The 25,464-nt window shown below is 37.1% G+C and overlaps 1 protein-coding gene across 1 annotated transcript in view; it reads left to right on the plus strand.

Annotated features, from left to right (window-relative positions):
• Positions 1-25,464, plus strand: part of LOC131428103 (neurotrimin-like) — a 269,364-nt gene that overhangs the window by 117,045 nt on the left and 126,855 nt on the right. The window contains exon 3 of the mRNA XM_058591808.1: positions 3,541-3,741. Coding sequence (XP_058447791.1) covers positions 3,541-3,741 — 201 coding nt within the window. The remainder of the gene's footprint in view (positions 1-3,540; positions 3,742-25,464) is intronic.

Consider the following 25,464-nt stretch of genomic DNA (forward strand, 5'->3'; position numbering starts at 1 on the left):
ATTCTAAACCTATATTGCGGAACTAAAATCTGAAAATTGAACTTCTCGTTACGACTACCGAAAACCAAATGATGGCAGGTGCTCGGATACACCGATTTTCGAACTCCGGTTCCAGTATCGAATCGTTTTCTCAAAGCTCAATCGTTTTCACAAAAAAGCCAAGTCGACAAAGACAAAATTAATAAATTTGATCCAATTCTGACTTCCGATTTTGGAATTATAGGATGATGAATTTCTGAAATTCAAACCGATATAGAAGATGACTGCTGGTTGATGGTTTAACTCTCGCGATGGCAGTCTGCTCGCCTTGAAGGCCAGCAAGCGAATGAAAGTTGCTACCTGAGCGTTTGAGGTTTTAACCACGCAGAAGGCGCTCTCTCCGTCGCTGCTGGTTGAAGGTTTAACTCCCACGACGTCTGCTTCCATCAAACGCACGAAAAGAAATGATCGATTTTCACGACGGTTCCCCTTTTATACGCAGTCAGTTGAAGATATGTGCCTGACTACCTCAAAATCGTCGTCCTTGCGCGAAAAACCCAAGCGAAAGTAAAGAGTTTTCCACATTATTTTGAAATTTTGAGAAAACTTAATTTTTGAGTTGTTTGTGGTTATCTCACACTGTTTAAAATATTATCCTAAATTCCTGATCATATTTTTGATGAAATGGTGAAAGAATTATGTTGCTACCATTAATACAAGTCGAGATATTCACGATTAAGTTCTGCCCATTCTTCCATATGGCTAAGTTTGAAAAGGCACCCCATAGTAAAGTAAGTCGTATTCACGACAAAAAAGTCGAAGTGTTATTAACTCACTGATCAACAGATATTTCCGTATTATTTTTCATGAGTATCAACCTTCAAAAGATACCTGTCAAAAGTTCATGACAAACTGATGTTTGGTTCACGATCTACAGCAGTGATTCCCAGACTGGTCCCATCATGGTCCCACTAGTGGGCATTAGTTCATTCTCAGTGGGTAGTAAACGCAAAATTGTGTAACAGGTGGGCAATGAGTCGCTAATAGTGGGCTTCGATACTTAAAAAATCTTTCTGAGAAAGGCCCTGAGTAAAATGTATTCATGACAAAAATATATAAACATGTGGGTAATATACACACTTAAAAAAAACCCTGTGATTTTACATCTTATTAAATGCACATAAATGGAGCGTCGCAGTTCACGCAAATTTACGTGGAAGAACATTTAATATTGTGTCTAAAACTCCATGACATGAAATTCATTGAAATAAAAAAAAAAAAGAATGCTGATAGCAACCACCGCGACTTGAACCGAGAACCATTGGATCGCAAGTACGTCTGCATCTGCTTGGCTGATAAAAGGTGCATTTTAATTCATACAGTCGCACCTGCCAGCAGAACGCGAGTTACAATCGAAACCAGAAAAATTCAAGCTCATCTAACATTAAGTCATTACAAATTAAAATTTTCCGTCATTTGACAAATTAGGTCTTTATGAATTAAATCGTATGAGGGATTAAGTCACCTGTAAAATTCAATTTTTTTTGGAGTGTATCATTACGAAAAAGAATTCCATTCCAATCTAAAAATCAGGTCCATGTTCAGAATCCAGATGATCAGAATGATTTTCAGAGCTCGAGTCCAAAATCTTGTTCAGAATCCTGAGGTCAGATCCAGAATTCAGATTAATGTTTGGAGAAATCAGATCCTGAATCCTCCTTTCCGGTTCAGAATTATGGTTCAGATCTCATATTTCTGTCAGGAATTCAGGCCCAAAATCTAAGCCTGGGATCAGCACTTATGTCCAAAACACTCGAAAACCTATGTGCCCTTGTCAGAAGTTCAGGTCTATAACCCAGGTCTAAAATTCGGATCCCGATTTTTGCTCAAGAACCTGGTCCTTGTTCTGAAACTACACAGTTCGAAGAAATTATGTGATTTTACATCTTATAAGATGCACGTATTTCACACAAAGAACATGTAACTGTAACATGCTGCCTATAAATCCATACAGCGGTACTTGGTAGCCGAGTGCAAATTTCATTCAGAACCTGTAAAAATCTGTACGAGTGAAATATCGCGACAAGTTCAAAATTCAGGTGAAGAGTCAAGGTTCAGGATCTAGTTTCAGGTTCAAAAATTCTGTCAAGAGCTGATCCGGGGTCAGAATTCTGACCCTGAACCAAAGTCCAAGTCCAGGTTGAACATTAAATTCCAAAACTCAGATGCAGAATCCAGGTTCAGGTAAAAAAGTCCAAATTCAGAATTCAGATTCAGACTAAGAATTCCGGACCAGAAACGAAGTCCCGATTTAAGGTTCAGAATTCAGATTCTGCACTCAGATCACAAATTCATGTTCAAAGGTTAGGTCAAGTTACTCAAATCAGATCCAGATCTTGGCTTAGAATCCAATAACAGAATCCAGTACCAGTTTCGGAATCTAAATAGAGAATAACAATCGATTGAATGAAACATAAAGGGTGATTTTTTAAGAGCTTGAGAACTTTTTTAAACAATAAAACGCATAAAATTTGCAAAATCTCATCGGTTCTTTATTTTAAACGTTAGATTGGTACATGACATTTACTTTTTGAAGATAATTTCATTTAAATGTTGACCGCGGCTGCGTCTTAGGTGGTCCATTCGGAAAGTCCAATTTTGGGCAACTTTTTCGAGCATTTCGGCCGGAATAGCCCGAATTTCTTCGGAAATGTTGTCTTCCAAAGCTGGAATAGTTACTGGCTTATTTCTGTAGACTTTAGACTTGACGTAGCCCCACAAAAAATAGTCTAAAGGCGTCAAATCGCATGATCTTGGTGGCCAAATTTCTTGAGATGAATTGTTCTCCGAAGTTTTCCCTCAAAATGGCCATAGAATCGCGAGCTGTGTGGCATGTAGCGCCATCTTGTTGAAACCACATGTCAACCAAGTTCAGTTCTTCCATTTTTGGCAACAAAAAGTTTGTTAGCATCGAACGATAGCGATCGCCATTCACTGTAACGTTGCGTCCAACAGCATCTTTGAAAAAATACGGTCCAATGATTCCTCCAGCGAACAAACCACACCAAACAGTGCATTTTTCGGGATGCATGGGCAGTTCTTGAACGGCTTCTGGTTGCTCTTCACTCCAAATGCGGCAATTTTGCTTATTTACGTAGCCATTCAACCAGAAATGAGCCTCATCGCTGAACAAAATTTGTCGATAAAAAGCGGATTTTCCGAATGGACCACCTAAGACGCAGCCGCGGTCAACATTTAAATGAAATTATCTTCAAAAAGTAAATGTCATGTACCAATCTAACGTTTAAAATAAAGAACCGATGAGATTTTGCAAATTTTATGCGTTTTATTGTTTAAAAAAGTTCTCAAGCTCTTAAAAAATCACCCTGTATTTGCATCCAGAAAACCAACTTATATTTTAGTTGTATTTCGATCGCGAGTGGTTCCATGCAAAATAAGCTCCGATAGAAAATTGATTCGTCATTGCGGCGAATTTCTCGATTTGAAATCTAACTAATCAATTCCTTTCACTTCTCTCTCTCTGTCTGTCTCTTTCTGCAGGAACACTGGTGCTGCTGTGGCGGCGGGGTACCAACGTACTGACGGCCTCGCAGCTGATGGTGACCCGCGACGAACGGATACGACTGGTCAACGGGTACAATCTGGAAATCTCCGAACTGGAACCACAGGATGCCGGCGATTACGTGTGCCAGATCAGCGACAAAATCAACAAGGACCAGGTGCACACGGTTGAGATTCTCGGTAAGTCGATAGCAGCATTCATACTTGGTTCATCTACACTCTAACACGGGTACTCCCCCGTGTTTATTGGTTGAGAAGCAAAACAAACTCACGCAAAATTTCCTGATCTAATAAGCAGAAAGTCATACACGTGATAGTCGTATTTTCGCCTACTACACCTTTACCTCCTCACGGTTATGCAGAGCTAGGTGCTCATCACATCCGACAGCAGCGCCTCACTCCCGACGGTGACAGTTACGTTTATGAAGCAATTTAGAAATTATTACAACGCAATTTTTCCCCTTTAATGTGTTGCCATTTTTACGGCAAGGCCGAGCGAGTGTGTGCGGGGAAAAAACTTTCTCCATCTCCAGCAGTGCCACCGGCTTCGGTTGTCTGTCTGCCTGTCTTTCTGTGCTAAAATCGCAGGAAGATGCTACCCAAGTAGCGCTACCGGTGGAACACAGGCAGGACCACCTCACCAAACCTTCTTCTTCTTGTCCTCGAAACCACACACTAACTTGGTCGACCAAATGCTGTGCCGAAGTAGAGAGAGCTACACTGTGCTTTCGAGTGGTGGTGGGTGGCTGAAAGTATCATTTGCTCATTAGTCGTGCAGTTTACGGGCTCCGGCAGTGCCGGCAGGCAGGCAGGCAAGCAAGCAAGCAACCAGGCAGCGAATGACGCCGCAGCAGGATTCCCTCAGTAGCGACACGTATCAGTTCCACAGTAAGAAGAATGAAGCGCATAAATTCAGTTGGAAAGTGTGCATGAAATTTTATTAAACTAATATGGTACCTATTATTATGCCGTTATGGTGGTTTTGAGAGGAACTTTTTCCCGGCCCGGGGGGGGGGAGGTAGGTGTCTATTGCTTGTTTTGCGCTCGTGACGAAACAACACTTCGGCGACAGTCATCAAGACCGTTCGGGTGGAATATTGGTTGTAGTAGCGGTAGTTTTTTATGTGCCTATGAAATATTACTGTCAATATTAATAACGATATCTGGAAACGTTTTTCTCACTATTTGTACGAACACTTGGAGCCAAACTGAAATGGTTCTGATTCGAATAATCGAGCTGTTTTGGTGTTGAATTACAATAATAATATACATTTGATATTGTCTTAAATTGAGTTGTCTTCGGAATCACTACGTGAACTGTATTTGTTCGTAAAAGTACCAGCACTTAGTGATGTATTTTTAACCTGAACACGTCTTACTTTACTAAGAGCTTTCTAAAATTAGTGGTGTGGAAGAGTGATAAGTTTTTGATCGCGAATATCTCTCATTGTACTCAACGTAATTGCATCATTTTTACCTGGTGCCATCGGAAATACGATCAACAATGTATGATAAAATTATCAGTAGTTTGGGGCAACCATAAATAACGTCGCGAGGAAAGCTTTCGCCTGCTCGGACGACGATTTTGAACATACCTTCGCATCAGAACCAGTATTCAGTTTCAGAATCACAGTTCTAAATCTCTGTTGGAAAACCCAGATCCAGAATCCAATTCCAGAATTCAGCTCTAAAATTTAGGCTCTGAATTTATTTTCAAAATTCAGCTCCAAATTTTGTCTTTTTTTTGCTCGAAAATTAACTTTAACAATTCCTGCGTTTCAGAATCCAAGATTTAGTTCGAGAATTCAGATACAGTACTCAATTATAGAGTTCAGTTCCAATGGTCTGTTCTAAGACTCAGACCCATAATTCAATTACAAAATTCAATTGCAAAATCCTGCTTCAGAATTCAGATACAAAATCGAGGTTTGGAATTCTGATTCGGAATTCAGTTCAAAAATTCAATTCCAGAATCCAGACCCAGAATTAATTTCCAAAATTCAACTCCAAAATTTATGTTCCGAATTCTGATCCGGAAATTAATTTAGTTGAAAAAAAACACAATGCTCAACAATTCAATTTCAATTTCTTAATTCAGTGCGAAAATTCACTTCTAGAATTCAGCTTCAGAACTCAGGCCTTGAATTCATATCCAGGAGCAAGTACCAGAATTCAGATTCGCAGATAAGCTTCACAATTCAGCTTAAAATTCTGTTGCCAAGCTAGAATTGTTGACAATTCTACATTCAGAGTTCGGCGCAAATTCCGTTTATGGATTTGGACTAAAACTTGTATTTGGATCTAGAACTGACCCTAGAACCGGGACCTAGCAGTACGAAATTCAGATCCTGAACCTGTAACTAGAATCGGATCTGAACTTTCCATATTGCGGATCCAGTTCCAGTACCAGTTCTAGTAATACGGTAAGATCAGATCCAGTTTAATGATTTGGATCTCTACCTGGACTTGGGCCAGTAATGTGGTGAGTCAAGTTCCAACTACTTTTTTACCTTAAACTCGACAATGTTTAGCACTGAATTTTTTTTTTCGTATTCAAACCGCTGCTATCAAACCGCTTATTTACTGGCCTTCTGAGAAGCAAATTGCTAACCCACTAGTATTAGTTTCTATCAACCTTGCTCTCCAACAGGCATAGAACCTCCTCATCTTTCGCATCATCAGATTACAATCATGCAAATGACAAAAGTTTCGTATATTTAATTGAATATTATTAATAGTAATTGAACAAAAATTATATTAACACTCAGTTTTTGCAATGACTGAGTGGAAACATGCATTGGAAAAGCCAAATGAATGAAAAACTTACAGAAAAAAAGATTTTTTGGAAGAAGATACGCTCAGAGACAGGACTCGAACATGCTTTTTTATGAATTCCGTGCATACGCGCTACCATTTCGCCACCCTGAACCTTGTGATAGACACAACTCTATCACAACACGGTTAGGCATGATAGAACGTACATCGAACACGGTCTACATCCTAGCCGTCTCACGACCGGTACCATACATCCAAACATCTTCTCTGTTTATTAAGAGGGGGAGTAGGGTCTAAACCAGGGGTTCCCAAAGTTGTCGATATAGACCCCTTGGGGTCGATATCCTTTTTGAGGGGGTCGAAGTGAACGAAAACTTAATATGGGGGTCGATGAGGTCTAGAAATCGACCCACTATTGCGTGATATAAGTTGTTATTTGAAATATTCATGTTTAAAAGTTGTGTTTATTTGACAATCCGCAGAAATTGGTAAGTATTTTACATCAATATTAAAAAAGTAAGAAATTGAATTTTCAAAGGAATTTGTTATTGGGGGGTCTGAGGCCTAAGTTAATTTTAGTAAAGGGGTCCATGACCCAAAATAGTTTGGGAACCCCTGGTCTAAACGATGAAAAAAATCATCATTTTTGCGAATTCAAATGTTTTGCATGGTAAAAAGCATCATTCGAACCACATTTTGTAATTTTTTCATGAAAAAATATTGAGAAATAAGTCGGTGAAGAGGCATTTTTGAAGACGCTTCTTAAAAATTATGATTTGCGGTGTCCACTGTATCTCAGCGCAGACTAATCAGAAGTGAACAAATGAACGTAGCATAGTTAGAATAGAAGTTTTTCGAGACCCCCCGACGTTTCTGTTCGATTTTTTTTTTAATTTTTTGGTAGTTGTTCAAAGCGAAAACTACGATTTTTCACGAAAAAATTCGCCATTTTGTAGCTGTTAAACCTCCCCAAAGTAACAAACAACGAAAAGGAAAACGTTGGGGTCTGGTTTTTTATATCTAGAAAGTGTGTGCAAAATTTGAAAAAAAAAATGGTGCTGTAGTGTTTGAATGACGATGGACACGGACTTTCAAAACCTACTTTCCAGGAAAACGCGTTTAAAGGTTTTTGTCTATACAATCAATGGAAACAATTGATTACTCAATTTCCATTACTCAACGAAACATTTCAAGAATGTTTTGTCAAGTTTTGAAGTCTTGGGCATGTGCGCCGAGCTCTTGCTTCTTCGTAGAATGAGATAGCCATAGATAAAGTTCCATAACTTCCAGAGTTTCGTTCCAATAGGCTTGAAAATTTCACAGAAAATTCTTCAAATGTTTTACTATAAGAAAACAGAAGGAAAATAATAAATCATTTTTTAAAAGTGTTAGACCCTACCCGCCCCTTGAATACTAGTCTTCTCGCACTATACCTATTTTCAGCTCAAGCACTGAGTAGGAGAGTGTATTTATAATCGCCTGTAACCTTCTCTACTGGTCCCTTTCGTACCAGAAGCAGAACCTAGTTTAACTTCACAGTTAATTTAGCTGAAGCTTACATAAAGATACAGGCGCAAAATTTATTTTTACATGTTAGTAGCTGGGATATTGTGACATCACCGTAAAAATTACGGCTTGTTTTTATTTATGTCAAGCGTAAATTTAAGTTTTCTAACAATGTAAAAAGTAAATAGTTGTTAAACGTTCGAGGCACGACTTCGTTCTTCAATCCATTCTTTGGAATTTTGATAAAGAGTTCGCAGTCAGATTCCGATGTTCTCACGGGACGATACAAAAACTTACAAGTCTAGAGGTCCGATCAAGTATTTATAGTCAATGTATCGACTGGTTTCAAGAAGTGTGCTCAGATAGGCTTTTAGTATTTGCTGAACTAATATGCTCATCATATGATACTAAAGAACATATTAAGTCGGTAGATTGTCTATGGTTGTTTACCCCCATCATCAGTAGATCTTCAGAGATATCGGGCTTTTTTCTTTACCATTTCGAACTCGTTTGCATTTGTTGGTCTATCGTATATCTCGTAGGAGAGAGAATATTATGAGAAAGCTGAAAAATTTAAAATCAAATCAAAAATTAAAAAAAAACATTATTACGAACTTTACAATACCTTCCACAGTGATTTAAAATCTTGGAAATTTCTGACCCATCAGTTGCAATGCTGTGAAAATTGTGGTTCTAGCGCTATTCTTTTTTCATGAGTTTCTTTAAATTTACCCTCGTTTAGAACAATATGAGTTAGTGCTGTATCGCCTAACCATTGTTTGCTGAGACACAGATCTTTTAATTTTTTGCAACGATTTTGCCCCTTCTGTTTTTTTTCAAATCTGTTACAGTGAGCAAAGGTATAACTGGATTTCTATAACAAGTAAATGGTTTGTGATTGATAATGTCACACGGATATTCAGAAAACAAACCTCAATAAATGATTCACAACAGCCATCGCATGTTTGAATTTTCCTTACCGGCTTTGCAAGTACATAAAAATTACCGAACGGAGAACTCTCCTCTAGTGCGAATTTTTATTGCATTCGACTCGGAACAAGTGGAAAATATGAAAAATCCGTCATTGTAAACCAATTATCAGAAGTTTTTTTTCATAATACGTTTATTTCTTAAGGCAGTTTACATAAGTTTTTCTTCGCCGTAGCATCACTTTTACATAGAATTCTTACCCTAATATAATTCTAATATATTCTCTTATTTTTTAAATATCACATTATCAACGATTTGTTTTAGTCTTTGTTAAGACGTAGAGCCGTCTTGAGCTAGTTTTATTATTATCGTTAGATAACGGGGAAACAGATTGGAATACTGACATATGAACACAATGATGTAATGAAAACCGCGAAAATGCTAACTCCTAACCGGGGAAATTGTTTTACCAATTAAACTACCCTGCATATGAAAACACATGAAGAGAAAGTCCAATTGATTGGACGAAACTAAGCATGCTTCGCTGTACTTAGCCACCACGGTATTCACTTAAAGTCCCGTATCTCCGGTTAGGAGTTAGCTACGGGTTCGAATCCCGTCTCTGCGGTAACATTTTCGCGGTTTTCATTTCATCATTGTGTTCATATGTCAGTTTTCCAATCTGTTTCCTCGTTAGATACTGAAAATATCATATTAGGTGTTTCATCATTTGTCATTAAATCTGCTCAATAATATTAACGATTAACTGCTAAAAAATATGCTGTTATTTTTATAAATTTTGTTGATAATTTCATATACTATTTTGAGTTTGTTTGTATCATTACATCATTTCAATTCCAATTTAGCTATATGATAAACTAATAGACTCAGTTGGAGTCAGAACTAAGTCTTAACACTTATCGGATGTTGCCCAGACTTGAATATTCTTTCACCTCCGACTACCAAGCGGCTTCTTCTGGCAGCGTAGCTGAAAACATCGAACAAGTTCACCCATACACTACACGTATCACTTTTTGACGGCTCCTGATGATGAATCGGAAAACGAATAATTTTCACATTTAAAGGAAACACCTGGATGAAAACCTTATACCACGAGAAGAAATAGCAGTAGATTTTCATTCATTATTGTTAGTTCTGAAATTTTATTCAGTTTTCTTCAAATACCGATCACTGTTTCTAACACGGGAAAATAGGCATCGCCCATAGCAATTAGTTAATATTTTTCAACAAAATTAGTAACTTCAAAGATTTTAAGAAACACCTGGATTAATCATTTCAAACAGAAAAGCGAAAATCGATAGAAACGGTAAGTTTAAAATTTGGCATTTTTTTTGTTTCTGCTTGTTTACTTCAACTTCACACCAGAGCTGCCAACTTTTTTTTCAAAATTCTGTATTTGGCGGAAAATCAACCTGTACGATATCTATCTCGAAAAATCTTTTTAGTGAGGACTGGTTTTGCGAGCAAAAAACAGGTCGCTACTCCTGATTGAACTCTATGAAACCAAACACAAAAACCTGTTTTAATCCACTTAGTGGTGTAATGATGCCTTTCTCATATCAATCATACTATCCTATATAATATTGTGGTATTCTTCAAAATAATTTTCTTCGGTTATTAAAACAATAACCGAAATCGGTTTGTTTGACCGTCTACTCATAAAAACTATCGATTGGAGTATTTTTGAGGTCGATTGAGGAAACTTTTTATGATTTTTCGCCCTTTTCAGTGATGGTATACAATTTTTAACACACTTTACCCTATATTTCCGATCCGGAAGAAGTATCCGGATAAAATCCAGGAATTAGGTATGGGACCACAGGACCTTTCATTTGAACCTAAGTTTGTGAAAATCGGTTCAGCCATGTCCGAGAAAAGTTAGTGCAAAAAACGTTACATACACACATACACACACACATACACACACAGACATTTTGCGTACTCGACGAACTGAGTCGATAGGTATATGACACTTGGCCCTTCCGACCTCGGTTCAAAAGTCGGTTTTCACAGTGATTGCATAACCTTTCTATATGAGAAAGGCAAAAACTGAAAATCGGTATTTATCTGTATGAAAATTGAACTATCGGTATTTTAAAAGTGCATATCTGTATTCCTGTCAGTGTTGCCATTATTCCAGATTTATCTGGTAAATGCCAGATTTTTCTCGATTCGCCAGACACTCTAACTATACAGACTTTTTTCCAGATTTTACATATTTCACCGGATTTTGCCCGTCTCACCAGATCGGAGCGATTTTGGCCTCTAGACGACCTCCCAAGTAACCACGACGCATTATACCTTTACATTAATTCAGCTTTAAAAATTAGCGTAAAATTTGATTAAATTCAGCGGAGTTACACATGTTTTTACAATGCTATTATAAAGCAGGGCTATTATTAGACTCTTATAGGATTATTACTCTTAGAGTTATTATTAAAGTTTCGTTGCTTCAAAATACAGCATTGAATGTCGATATATGGCACGGCGGAATGTTGTAAAATAATGCAAATTTAATGCACATTGCATTAAAGTATGTAGGATTGGTGTAATTATACATTAACAATGTAAAAATGCATATGGTTACTTGGGCTTCTATTTTGCTCACTGAAAACACAGACAAATCCAGGTAATTTTTTGATTCCGAGATTTTTAAAAAAATAACATGACAAATAAATATGCCAATAATTCGGTATAGTTGGCAGCGCTGCTTCACACACATAAGCTGTTAAAAGCAACGATCTAACGATTTTTCAAACTAAGAATAAATTCAGCAGCTAGAAGTTTTATATGGATGATCTATAACAGAGCAGAAACTGGAACAAATGTATCCTCAGCAAGCCGTTCTAGTTTCATTTATTCGACCAGTTCTTCTGTCAAATTTGAAACGGTCTGGTCTACGATCAGAGTTGCCAGGTGATTTTTTCAGAAATCTGTCAAAACTCAAAAATTTATCTGGATTTATCTGGGTCTACTATATACGAGGAAATTTTTGCCGGGCTTCATTTTCAGTGAGCAAAAAAAAAGAAGGTACCCACCTATCGTATAGAGGCCAAAACCGTACAGATCTAGCGAGATCTGACAAAATTTAGGTAAATTTGATAATCTGGGAAAATTTGGAAAATCTGGTAAGTTTGAGTGTCTGGCGAAACGAGAAAACTCTGGCATTTTCCAGACAAATCTGGCAACCTGGCAACGCTGTTTACGATGCCGTGCTATTTTTCGTATATTTGAAACACGAGTAAAACACTGCTGGGGCTGCCAGTTTTTCTTGTTATAAAATTCAGATTTTAATTTTGTAACTGACATAAATTATGCATCTAGAACTAAAGACTGTCCCAGAAAGTATGGACGCACTTTGATTTCGCTGTAAATAATTCACAAGTGTTAAATATTCAAATTTTTTTCGGTATACTGATAATATTAGACTACAACAACATTTGCTACTCAGCCATTGTAGACAAGCTGGCGCACCTTCTTGCGAACGTTCCTCATTAAATTCCGTACAGACTTCTTGGCGACAAGTTTTGACACTTTTTTCAATCTTTTTCGAATTTTTGAATGGTTTCGGCTGCCGAGACATGTTACCTGAGGTGTGCCTTCGTTAATACCCAAAATTCCTCAATTGGTCAAAGTTGTGGGCAATTTGGTGGATTCATGTGTTTTGGGACGAAAGTGACATTTTTGGTAGTATACCATTCTACCGTTCCTTGTGGCTTCGAATCACAGGTTGAAGTCGTTTTTGTAAACATTCCTTGATGTATATTTCGCTGTTCACTGAAACAGTGGTGTGAAGGGTTTCGAAATTTTACCGCAGCTACAAATTGCTTCTTTCTTACCAAATTTTCCGATTTGAATCGATGTCTCGAATTGGCTTAACACTTGCCCTTCTCGCACCGTATAATATTGTGGTCCCGGCAAGGATTTGTAATCGAGTTTCACGTAGGTTTCGTCGTCCATGATTATGCAGTTCAAATTTCCAGCAAGAATCGTATTGTACAGCTTTCGAACCCTCGGCCTGATCGGACTACGTTTTGGTTGTTTCTGCTTCTTATAGGTTCGAAGATTCAACCGTTCTTTAGCACGAAGAACATTTGACTTCAAAGTGCACTTTTTGTTGGCCACATCCCGAACTGAAACCTCCTTCTTTTGCTCGAACGCCTTCAGTATACGTTTATCCAACTGAGGTTTAGCAGGACCTTATTTTCGACCCGTTTTCGGTCGGCTTTTTTACTTACTCCTTCCATTTTTGCTATCTTTCTCAGTGACAGTCCGCGTTCTGTGCACCATTTTTTCGACGTTTCTGGTACAGTCTTTAGAACACTACTGAATATGCCTTAAGTATTAGCCTTTTTTTTCCTTGACACAATGGAGCTGCAATGAAATATAGAGGCGCTGCTTGTTTAGAGATGATACTTTCAGCAAGAGCCAAGTAACTACGACGTCAAAACATTAGGCAAATTTTTAATTATTTCACATTTTTAACGATTTCCCAAAAAAAACTGGCAAATTCATTTAAAAAATCATAGTAGAAGTGGAAGAAAATGTTTTTACTCTGAGGTGGTAATGTTGGTCTTAATTTATTGTGCGAAAAATAACGTTTATTTACAATTGAGCATAATATTTGGTTCAATACAATTTTTCAAATGCTCGAAAATAACAAATAAAGCATCTAAAATAAATGGTAGTCGATCGCTAAACAGTACTCGAGAACGTCTAAAAACTGATAAATGTTTCTAATCTTCAAACTGAATTAGAAATTTGCTTAGTTTTGTGATTGCCATTTGCACAGTTCCGCTATCACAGAAGTGTTGCCAGGAGTGTAGCGTCGAGTGTCCAACGAACACGAACGTCGCTAAACATCGGAAAATTCAATACCCAGATCCACTCGTGCTAGTGGAAACTTTCGCTGGGGATCAACTTAACGCGCAAACATATTCTGATGAACTTGCCCGTTCCGGTAGGTTCTTACCCAGAAACATTATATCGAATCAACAGTGCTAATTCTGTTAGGCTGAAAGTTTTGCATTCGCGTTATCCGGCCCACATTCAGAATCATTCCGGCGGCTTCATCCGGAGTAGAAAAACTTGTTCTTGATCCAATCAACCGAAGACTTTATCCCCTTTCCTTCCGAGACCGATTCGGCGGCAACGGCGGCCCGTGCGTTTCCGAACCGGGTTCGTCCTCGACGCAAACAAGCTTTCAATCACCTGTCCCAAAAGCCCGTTCCCAGTCTACTTCACACTCAGCGGAGCCACTGCCGGTCACGTGCGCCAATTCCCAAAGTTTAGCTCGAGCCTAGCATTATTCCAGCAGCACTTTGAGCACCCGGTGAGAGGAAATAAGCGAAAGCAATTTTCCTGAAATTACATTCCTATTAAGAAACGATTACAGCATGAATCTCGAAACTTTTCTCTCCGCCGGTTGGCCAAAGAGAGCGCGAAAGTTAAATCTGAGTCTCAGATAGCCTTCCGGCATCTACCAGTCAAGAAACGCCACCAACTTTTGTTATGGGGCCTGTCAGCTAGTCAGTCAGTCAGTCAGTCCGTTCGTCCGTCCGTCCGCCAGACTGTTAGCCAGAGCCGTCAACTGGGCGTCGCGCTATTGCTACAAAGCAACAGAACTTCCGACATGTGGACGGTTTGTTTGTTAATGGAGCTTCCGGGACGTGCTAACACGTGTAATGTGGCGTTTTTGTCCCGCCCGTTGAATCCAACCACCCACAGCTGTGATCGGTTCGGCTCCAAATGGGGGGAGGTTTAGCGGGCTTCAGGAAATTGGGATCGTTTACCTGATTAGCATCAAGTGTTTGACTGGGGTACTCTGCGGTACGGGGTAAGGTTGATATTGGATCCTGTAGGCACGTATTCCAATGTGGGTTAAGAGATTACACCGTTTGCGGGGAAAAGTTCGAGTAAGAATGCCGGTGGGATTTCTTTTCATATCTATGAAAGGTACAAGGCAATCTAAAAACTTCTCCGTAACTTGACAGTGGCGCAACATTTTTGGCAACTGTGCTTCAGTGTAGCACACTCAAAAAAATAATCACATCATAGTTGTGTGAAAAGTTATGTGAATATTTTCTACCCTACTTTTTACATAGGTTTTAATTTTTTCAGAAGATGTTCAATGTATAATCTAGTAAAAGTTACTCGATTCATAGATAAAATGTAGTGTACTGTTCTTATTACATTTACCAACCAGAACTTCAATGGCTGAAAAAACCACCATCAACCGATAAACATCGTGGTTGTGGGTTTGTAAGGCTGACAAATCCGTCATACACAGATAAAAATATTTTGTGAATTTACATCTATTTTCATGCACATATTTGGAGCAGCTTATTAAACATAAAATTACTTTACAATTCTGTACGTTTCAATACAATTTAATCGCAAAATAAGCGTTAATTGAAAGATACAGTTATATTCATTGAAAATTCAATGCAATTCAATTTAGTTTTGCATCGATGAAGGTTTTCAAACAAAATTTCGATTCAACCCATGTATATTCCATGTTACTATTGATTTACATCTCGTGTAAATTTCATTATTTTTTTTTGTGTAGTTGACATATTAATTTGAATCGAAATCACATTTTTTTGCTTTGTAGTAAAAAATTGTAACTAAAAAGCATTCTCGCGAGTTTTCAAACCACTTGCACTTCAAGGACTTACTGTTTGTCATTTACCGGAAATTAACATAAATTGTTTGACGTTTAACATAAACCATATGTGATGATTTCGTACCCAGGGGCCTCCTCTGGGTACTTGTTTCTTGTCATTTTAGGGGATGTTCGCATAACATTAATATTTGTCACGCGAAATATTCAATTGGACATTATAAACCATCTTACGTGATTTTTCTATTAAATAAAATTTGAGTTTTTATTTGAGTGCATTATCAATCTTTATTTATATTCTAATAAAATATAAATTAGAGTTGATAAATAAGAATAATAATCGGTATCTTTATATAAAAAAAACAGTGGCATTTGATAGTGTAGATATGTATCGGAGCTTATGCGGTGTTTTGAATAAAAATTTCAATTCAGTAAAACTAAACATATTTAGAAATGAGTACTAATATCATAACCGTGTATCACGAAAGCAAAAGAAGCTGCGTTTCTAATCTAGGCAGGCGGTGAACAATGATTTTTTTTCAATACAGCGTGTGGCAAGCAGGGATGCCAGGTCTGCAGATTTCTTTAATAAGGCATTTGCAGACATTCGTCCAAACTCCAGACTTTTGAAATCGCCGCGGTCTTCGTTTGTTTTGCTCATCAAGCCGCACACTTCTCGGTTGATTTTCCAGAAGGCCGTAACAGCAAGTGACAGTTTCTCTTTGTTTACTTTCTCTTCTATTAATTACCAAGCGGCTTACACGTTTATCACTTAACTCTTTGCATAGAATGATGCTCGAAACGTTTGACTTCCAAACAGAACTGTGAAATCCAAGAAATTCTTTTTAGATCACATCACAATAATCTGTAAAATCAACCGAGACTTGAAAAAAAAAAACGTGTAAATTTACGTCTCTATAGAAGCACACAAAAAGGAGCGTCGCAAATTAACTTGAAGGGTGTAGCCGGGTTTTCATATAAAACTTCCCCCAAAACAGAACAAAAATTGATATACGCTGTTTGAGAGGGTTTCTATTGGAGATGATTTTCCAAAAATTTTAACCCTTCAACTGCCATATTGGTGGAGTTAGGGTGGTACTTCTGATTTTCATTTTATTTAATTTTTTCAAAAACCTCTTTAGTAAAAAAATTGAAAAAAAATCAGGAATATTTTAGGAATTATTGGAAACCTTTCTGATTTTTTTCAGAATTTTTCAAAATGTTCAAAATAATGTTCAAATCTTTCGAATTTTGTTTAATCGCACTTACAATTTTGGTAGCACTCTAGATTTAACATCAAAACTAAATCACTTATAAGTACATTATGCTGTATTTTTTCATATTTTTAAAAAATGTGGACGGGTATAATACTGGCCTTAAAAAATTTAAATCAACCGGAAAAGCATGCGTCTCCATCAAATTGTCATCATCCGATGGAGACGCATGGTATTTAGTTCTAATATCATATATCACACGCCCTTAGAACTAAATACCATGCGTTTCCATATACAACTTGAGTTCAGGGCTTAAGAAAGAATTTTCAAAAGGAAAGGTCGGTGAAAGAAACATGAATCAGAACTAATGAGTTGACAAATGTTTAGGATATTAAAACCGGTTTAAAGTTTTTATTCATGAACTGATGTCATTTTACATTTACTGTATTCAAATCAAATAATAACTATATTTAGTAAAAATTCTAAAGGTCCATTAAATTATAGTTCTTTTGCAGAAAAAAGTATTCCTTGATACCAAGCGCAAAATTAAGGAAAATTCTAAACCAAGCGAATTCTAAAAAACTTTCAGTTTTAAGGTAAAATGTTAAACGTTCTGTGTCACATGGTATGAATAGCCAAGTGGCCTGAAATTGCTCAACAAGACAGCTAAAGTCAAACGGCTTATACTCATAAAGACGGATTAATCAAACTGGGATCGGACTAACAGTATATCCGTCGTATGAGAGGGAAAGGCTTTAAAATATAACATCTTCCCACTCGAATAATGGTGCGTGGCGACGATATTGTGGAGGTTCATGAATTAGTGTATGCATTCATTTATGACCGCGGATAAGGGTACAAGAAAAGTAATACGTCACCATAAGAAATTAATCAACGGCGTATAAACCAAATATTCCAACAGCTGCTTGGAGATACACCTATCATACGTACAGCTGAAATTGGACAGCAACGATCGGCAGGGCATGTCATCAAGATAACAGACGGTAAGCATTTGAAAATGGTTCTTGAATGTGATTCGGAAGGCTCAAGAAAAAAAGAAGCATAGTGAACAAGGTGGATCGATCAAATGCAGATCTGAGCTATATGGAGACGACTTCTAGATACATAATAAACGGGCTTGAGCTGATACGTGAGAAAATACTCTACGAAACACCAGAAAAAGACCACTAAGTGCAAGTAAATTCGATGAACTATATTTGCGAAAGCGTTTGAAATTCAATTTTTACACATAGCTTAGTTTCTCATTCATTCTTAGTTAGTACATATTTCGATTAAAGTAATAAAACAATACGATTTTCCGAAACTGTTTTATAAAGGGGTCCTCTTCAGGAAATAGCAAAAACCTGAAAATATTAAGTTTAAAAGAATATGTTGTTTGTATAGAAAATAGACGATGCGAATTAATACGTTCTTTCTGGGTCTTGCTGCAGGCGCTTCGACTTGATTTCTCTCTGGTTCATAGTATTTCTTAGGACTGCTCATAACTAACCTCGAAACCACCAGACTATCCCGCAAGATGTTGAAGTTAGAAATAAATTACAACCGTCCGCTGGCTCACATGTTCATTAATGCATTCCCTACATCATTGCTTGGTGAATCGAGCCAGGCGGGCGGGCGTGTGTAAATAACATAAGGAATGAAATTCTTCTATCATTATTAATTTCGTTAACACTCAATCCATGAAGTCAAGTTGTAGATGAAAACGCATGGTATTTAGTTCTGAAAGTGACTGGTGTACGATTTTAGAACTGAATACCCCGCGTCTCCATCGGATGATGGCAATTTGATGGAGACGCATGATTTTCCGAATGATTTATTTTTTTAAAGACTGATATTATAGTCTCCACATTTTTTAAAAATCTGAAAAAATACAGCATAATGTACTTATAAGTGATTTAGTTTTGATGTTAAATCTAGAGTGGTACCAAAATTTTAAGTGCGATTAAAAAAAATTCGAAAGTTTTAAACATTTTTTTTTTAAATGAAATACATTTTGAAAAATTCTGAAAAAATCAGAAAGGCCTCCCATAATTCCTAAGATATTCCTGATTTTTTCAGTTTTTTTGCTAAAGAGGTTTTTGAAAAATTTAAATAAAATGAAAATCAGAAGAACTACCCTAACTCCACCAATATGGCAGTTAAAGGGCTAAAATTTTGGGAAAATCATCTCCAATATAAACCCTTTCAAACAGCGTATATCAATTTTTTTCTGTTTGGGGGCAGTTTTTATTTGGAAACCCCGCTACACCCTTTAAAATTCAGAGAATGTGAAAATGAATGATAGTTGGCATCGATTTATACATAGAATTTATTTTTACATGTTATTAGATATAATATGCTGTCAACACGCAAAAAATTACGGTATATTTGAATTTACGTCAAGTGTCAACTTTATTTTTTTAGAGTGTGATTCCGTGAATTATTCTTTACAGAGAACTTGAGGCCCGCAGACAAGAACGCTTCCTTTCCCATGGAATCACTTTCAATTTCGGTGAAAGCTTAAATCTTTCGTTTCCGGGAATCATTTGGACAGCCTCAAACCGTCTAGTTTTTGGCTGACCGGTCTCTTATTGTCAAAAACACAACGTTCCATCCCGTAACTCAAGGCCCCACTCCACCGGTTCTAACAAACCAAAAACACTAGTCTGGGTAACTTCTGGGCAGGCCGAAACATTAGTAGACGGGCATCAGACCAACAAATGCCAAATCAGGGACACTTGTGATCGGTGTCCCCACTCTCACTCCGGACGGCCGAAGATGGATTTCGGTCAGCCTTGGTTCGGACTGACCGTGGACCCTGGGAGAAGGAGTGCAAGAGGCATCAGGTAACGGAAATGGCGTGTGCGGCTATCGTGACCAACGACGGCGACTCACAGTCCGACGACCGACTCGGGTCGTTTTGATTATTTCCTTCGCTTCTACTACACTTCCCGAAACTGACGGCTCAGGAGATTGATTAGATTGGAAGTAGATTGCCAACACAATCAGAAAAGGAAACTCTCGGTTTCACCTTCATGGAGAATTCCTTTTTCCCCACTTCCTCTGAAACCGATCCTTCCTTTGATAAATTATCAACACGAAAAAAGAACATGAATTGATTTATTCAAAACACGTGTTCTGTTGCTTTCTCAAATAACGGCAAAGTCGGGAATGCGTGCTCAAATGAACTCCATCAACGCTGAGCGGAAGAGAGAGCACGAACTGAGTAGACGAAATTGAAACTTGAGCTTCCTGCGAGGAAGGAATATCAAAAAGTGCAAATTCTTCCCCTAACATGATATTCGGCCCATTATTGTGCACCTTTTAGCTAAGTGGTGAAAATGAAAGAAACGATAAGGGGGGGCGGAGAGGTAAATTGGTGAATTCGATTGCTGTTTTCGATTTTCTTCGGTATATATATCTGAATGCTTTGAAAGCTTCGAACATGATGATATCAAGTAATTTGAGTATAAAAAAGTTAATCTTTTTAAAAACAGGCACCGTTCGTAAATGCGTACAAACGGTGTATATTTAGAAACTTTTTGATCACCCTGAAGCTAACGTGTCCTGATTAAAAGGTTTCATGTTTCAACTTGTTTCTTTTCCTGTAATCGTGTCGTAAAATATTTGTATTTGGATATGTAAAAAACCGGTTCCTTTTAAAATTGAGTAGTGAATCAGACAGTTTACTGACAGCTGTCAGCGATTTTTGCATTCAGCATGTTGTAAAAAACAAATAAAAAACGTAAAAACTATAACATGACCAGTTCGGAACTCTGTCAGAACTGAGAGAGAAAAGGCTTCGGTTCAGCGAATCGACAATCGGGCAGATGATCCGACTTATGCGGGTCGACAAATTTCACTGGGTCCAACCAGGCCGTTTTAGCAGCGTTGACTTTCTCAAAAGAGAAAGTAAATAGAGAAAAACTCTCATTTGCAGTTAGGCTCATTTGTCGCGGGGACTATAGCGGCCCTTACACGAGCATTAAAAATGTCATTTTAAATGATGTCTAAGTAATTATGTATTTCAAATTTGTTAGAAATCTCGTCATTAGTGCACCATTACACGTTCATTAAAATGATATTATTTTTTATTAATGACATTTTTTTTTAGGGGACGGGTATAGCGTGATGGGTAAGTCGATGCCTTTCACGCAGCCCGCCTGGGTTCGATTCCCAACCCCGCACATAGGGTCAGAAAGTTTTTCTGGCCCGAAGAGGCGAATGACATTAATGTTAAAACCTCTATAATTGAAACAAAAAAAAATGACCCAAAAAGCAAGTGACATTTTCTCTTTGTTTAGTTTCTCTTTCAATTATTACGGTATATTTCTGTATTTTCCAGAAAATTCACGAGTGCAGATCGAAAGTTAATGGTTTCAGTCATTGTTTTATGTAAAGTTTTAGTGAGAGAGGGATTGCCGATAGGGCCGTAATAATCGAAAGAGAGAGTAAACAAAGAGAAACTGTCATTGGCACCTAGGACCTTTTATAGTGTTTGTCTTCAGTTTTGCTCAGGCTGCCAGTTTCTTTTATTATAATTTTCGGATTTAAATTTTAAATCTGACATCAAATATGCATCTAGAGCTAGAACACTTCTGAACAAAGTGTCCCATTTGACGAAGCGTTTCACTCGATTTTATCGTGAGATGGGAAGTTACGTAAAGTTAACCCCTTAACGCTCGAGGGAAATAATTTTCCCTTCTATAGAAATCGTTATCGACTCTTCAACTATTTTTAAATCAATGAGTTTTTTTACGGAATGTAAAAAAACTTATTTCCAAGGCGACAAATGTGTTTCTAAACGAATAAAAAAAAGATCTGCCAATATTTATTGCACTAAATAAGTTTGTGCAAAACGACGTATAGAAAATAGAACACATAATAAATGTGCTATGTCTAACGTCCACTTGTGCTAAACAATTATTTTATTTATTTCACAATTCTGATAATTAAAGCAATTAAAGCAATGAATTAAATTACGATATAAAAAACCCAATCCTTCGTCTATTTATTTCTGAGAATCATAGGGAAAAATATTTCTCATGAAATTATCGCAAACTTATGCACCCTGCTATGTTTTTCTGTTGACATTCTCTTACTTTACTACTCTACTTACTCTACGAACCCACAATGGCTAAAATATTGTGTTGTACTGACATATTTCGTCTTGGACATCTTATCTTAAGTGTTGCATACGATAATTTTCTTAAATTGAAGGAGACAAATCAGAGGGAGTTATTTTGTGGAAAACATGAATATTGAAAACCATTATAATGGTTAGATTCATGCGGTAAACGAGCTACGATGCGTTACTTTTAAAGAAGCTATAGGTGTTACGAAGTGTTATATATGTCGCTCTTTTGTAAGTTATATGTGTTACGAAGTGTTAAAAACGTTACGAAGCATTACATGCGTTACTTTTTTGTAAGTTTTAGACGTAACGAAGCGTTACATGAGTTACTTTTTTATATGTTATAGCCGTTACGAAGCATTAAATGTGTTACGTTTTAGTAATTTATAGGCGTTACGAACCGTTACATGCGTTATTCTTTTGTGATTCATAGCCGTTACGAAGCGTTACTATATTGTAAGTTAAAGGCGTTAAGCAGAGTTACTTTTTTGTAAGTTATAGACGTTACGAAGCGTTACATGCGTTGCTTTTTTATAGATTAAAGGCGTTACAAAGCGTTACATGCGTTTATTATTTTCGAATCATAGAAATGTTTAGGAAGCGTAATTTAGAGACTTGAGTGCTATTGACGTTACGAAGCGTGACTTGTGTTACTTTTTATGAATTATAGAGGTTACAAAGCGTTAGAAACGTTACTCGTTTGTAAGTTACCAGCGTTACAAGCGTAATGATGCGTTACATGCGTTAATTTTTAATAAGTTCTAGTGTTACCTTTTTGTAAATTATAGACGTTACGTTACATTACGTTACGTTAGTGTTTTTTTGTAAATTATAGACGTTACGAAGCGTTACATGTGTTACTTTTCTGTAGGTTAAGGGCGTTACAAAGCGTTACATGTGTTACTTTTTTTGCGAATCATAGGCGTTACGAAGCGTTACATGCGCTACTTTCTAGTAAGTTATAGGCGTTGCGGAATGTTACGAAGCGTTACTTTTCGTCAGTCAAAGACTTTAAGGAGCATTACTTTTCTTGTGATTCATAAGCGTTACGTGCGTTATTTTTTAATAAATTTTAACGTTACCTTTTGTAAGTTGATGGCGTTGATGGCGTTACGCATGCGTTACTTTTTTGTAAATTGTAGACGTTACGACGCGTTAATTTTTTGTGAATCATATGCCTCACGATGCGTTACTTGTTTGTAAGTTATAGGCGTTACATGCGTTACTTTTTGGTAAAGTCAAGGCGTTACAAAGCGTTACATCCTTTATTTTTGTGCGAATCATAGGCGTTACGAAGCGTTACATGCGCTACTTTCTAGTAAGTTATAGGCATTACGGAATGTTACGAAGCGTTACTTTTCGTAAGTTAAAGACTTTACATAGCATTACTTTTTTTAGCTATATACGTTACGAAGCGTTACATGCGTTACTCGTTTGTATGTAACAAGCGTTACGATGCGTTACATGCGCTATTTTTTAATAAGTTTTAGCGTTACCTTTTGTAAGTTAAAGGCGTTACCCCGTTACATGCGTTATTTTTTAATAAGTTTTAGTGTTACCTTTTGTAAGTTAAAGGCGTTACACTCGTTGTTCGTAAATTATACACGTTACGAAGCGTTACTTTTGCATATGTTATAGGCGTTACGAAACGTTACAGGCTTTTTCGTGAATTATAGGCGTTACGGAGCGTTACATGCGTTACATTTTGTGAGTCATAGGCGTTACGAAGCGTTAAATAATTTCAAAGGTTACTTTTTTGTAAGTTAGAGGCATTACGAAGCGTTGCATGCGTTATTTTTTGTAAGTTAAAGGCGTTACAAAGCGTTGCATTACTGCGTTACTTTTTTGCGAATCATAGGTGTTACGAAGTGTTATATGCGTTACTTTCTAGTAAGTTATAGGCGTTACGAAGCGTTAAATGTGTTACGTTTTAGTGATTTATATGCGTTACGAAGCGTTACATGCGTTATCAGGTGTACAACTTTGCTTCCGCCGTTTTCCGATAGGTGGCTGTACCGGCTGAGGCTGGTCAAAATACATAGATGATAATGCCTTTAAAGTGAGTGTGTACAGTAGAGATGGTCGGGTATCGGGTATTTTACCCGAAACCCGACCCGTACCCGTACCCGACGGGTTTTTGGTCGGGTACGGGTAAAAAATTTTATTTTCAATCGGGTACGGGTCGGGTACGGGTAAAAAAAATTTACTGCTTACTCGGGTACGGGTCGGGTCGGGTAAAAAAATTTACTTCTCACTCGGATACGGGTCGGGTACGGGTAAAATTTTTTTTCTGATCGATTAACCGACCATTTGTACTTTACATAAATATGTTTACACGTTGACGAGATTTTTTTTTTTGCAAAACAGTTGTTCCGAAAAATAAACAATTTGATTCAAGGGGTTTTGACATTCGCACCTAGAACTAGAACTGAAAACTGGCATCTTTTTCAGAAAAAAACATTTCTTTTCTTCATTTAAAAAAAAACGATCAATCATAGTTACGTGAAAAGTTATGTGAATATTTTCCACCCTACTTTTTTATAACATATTTAATAAGACACACTGCCTTAGCTCTGAGATGTTGCGGCCAGACCCTACTTTTCACGTAGGTTTTAATGGACTGCCATTTTAAAGCTGTTTAATGCACAATCCAGTAAAAATTATTTGATTAATATATAAAATGTAGTGTAGTACTCATATCACATTCAGATAACAGAAAACGGTTATTTTAAATATTGGTTGGAGATTTTCAAAATTTACATATAAATCATTAGGATTCTACCCATAAAAACATGAACAGTCGAAAGAGAAAGTAAACAAAGAAAATCTGTCAATTGTTTTTAGGCCCTTTTGAAATGTTGACGTCGAGTTAGTTCACGTTTCTTTTCACTGAAAATCTCGATGCGTGACAGTCGCAAAAGTACGGGTGAAAATCTTTTCATGCGAAATGCTCAAATTATCACCGTGTTCACTCGTTGAGGGTTCCAAAGGAGGTGGAACAGAAGTTCAGTGGCTGTAAAAACCACCAGCTCCCGTTAACATCGTTGGTGTGGGTTTGTGAGGCTTACAAAACGGGCATATTTGACAGATTAATTTAAATCAAAATCATAATTCATTTTGCTTTGTAGTAAAAAAAATGTAACCAAAAAAAATTTCTCACAAATGTTCAAACTACTTACACTTGAAGGACTCACAGTTCACCATTTCCAAAATTGAATTTTTCACACCGGGAATACACGTGAATTATTTGATGTTTGGTCAATTCACGTAAACGAACCGATGATACTCTATTAATTTTAGGGGATGTTCGTGATTTTTTAAGTGATTCTAATGTGAATTTTTATTTGTGTGTCAAGATAATGAGCACGCTTACTTGTGGTTCTAAAGAATTGGATCAAAAGTCACACTGTTTCGTAAAAACCATACCTACCCAGAATTGAATACAACGGGTATTACGACATTTTGGATAAATATGCTTCTCGAAAAATTTGAGTAGATATTACTCCCTTTTGTTGACATTTGTAAATGAGTATAAAGTACCAAAGACATTGGAAATCTATTCATGCTTCACAGTGTATTTATATGTTTAAATGTAAACAAGCATTTTAATGTATTTTACTTACAAACTAGAGCCTGATACGCTCTATCTAACTCGCTATCTAAAACACTTTATTTTTTCCATCCTGAATTTTGGTAAACTT

Source organism: Malaya genurostris, chromosome 1 (genome assembly GCF_030247185.1).
Source record: "Malaya genurostris strain Urasoe2022 chromosome 1, Malgen_1.1, whole genome shotgun sequence".
NCBI classification, from domain to species: Eukaryota; Metazoa; Arthropoda; class Insecta; order Diptera; family Culicidae; genus Malaya; species Malaya genurostris.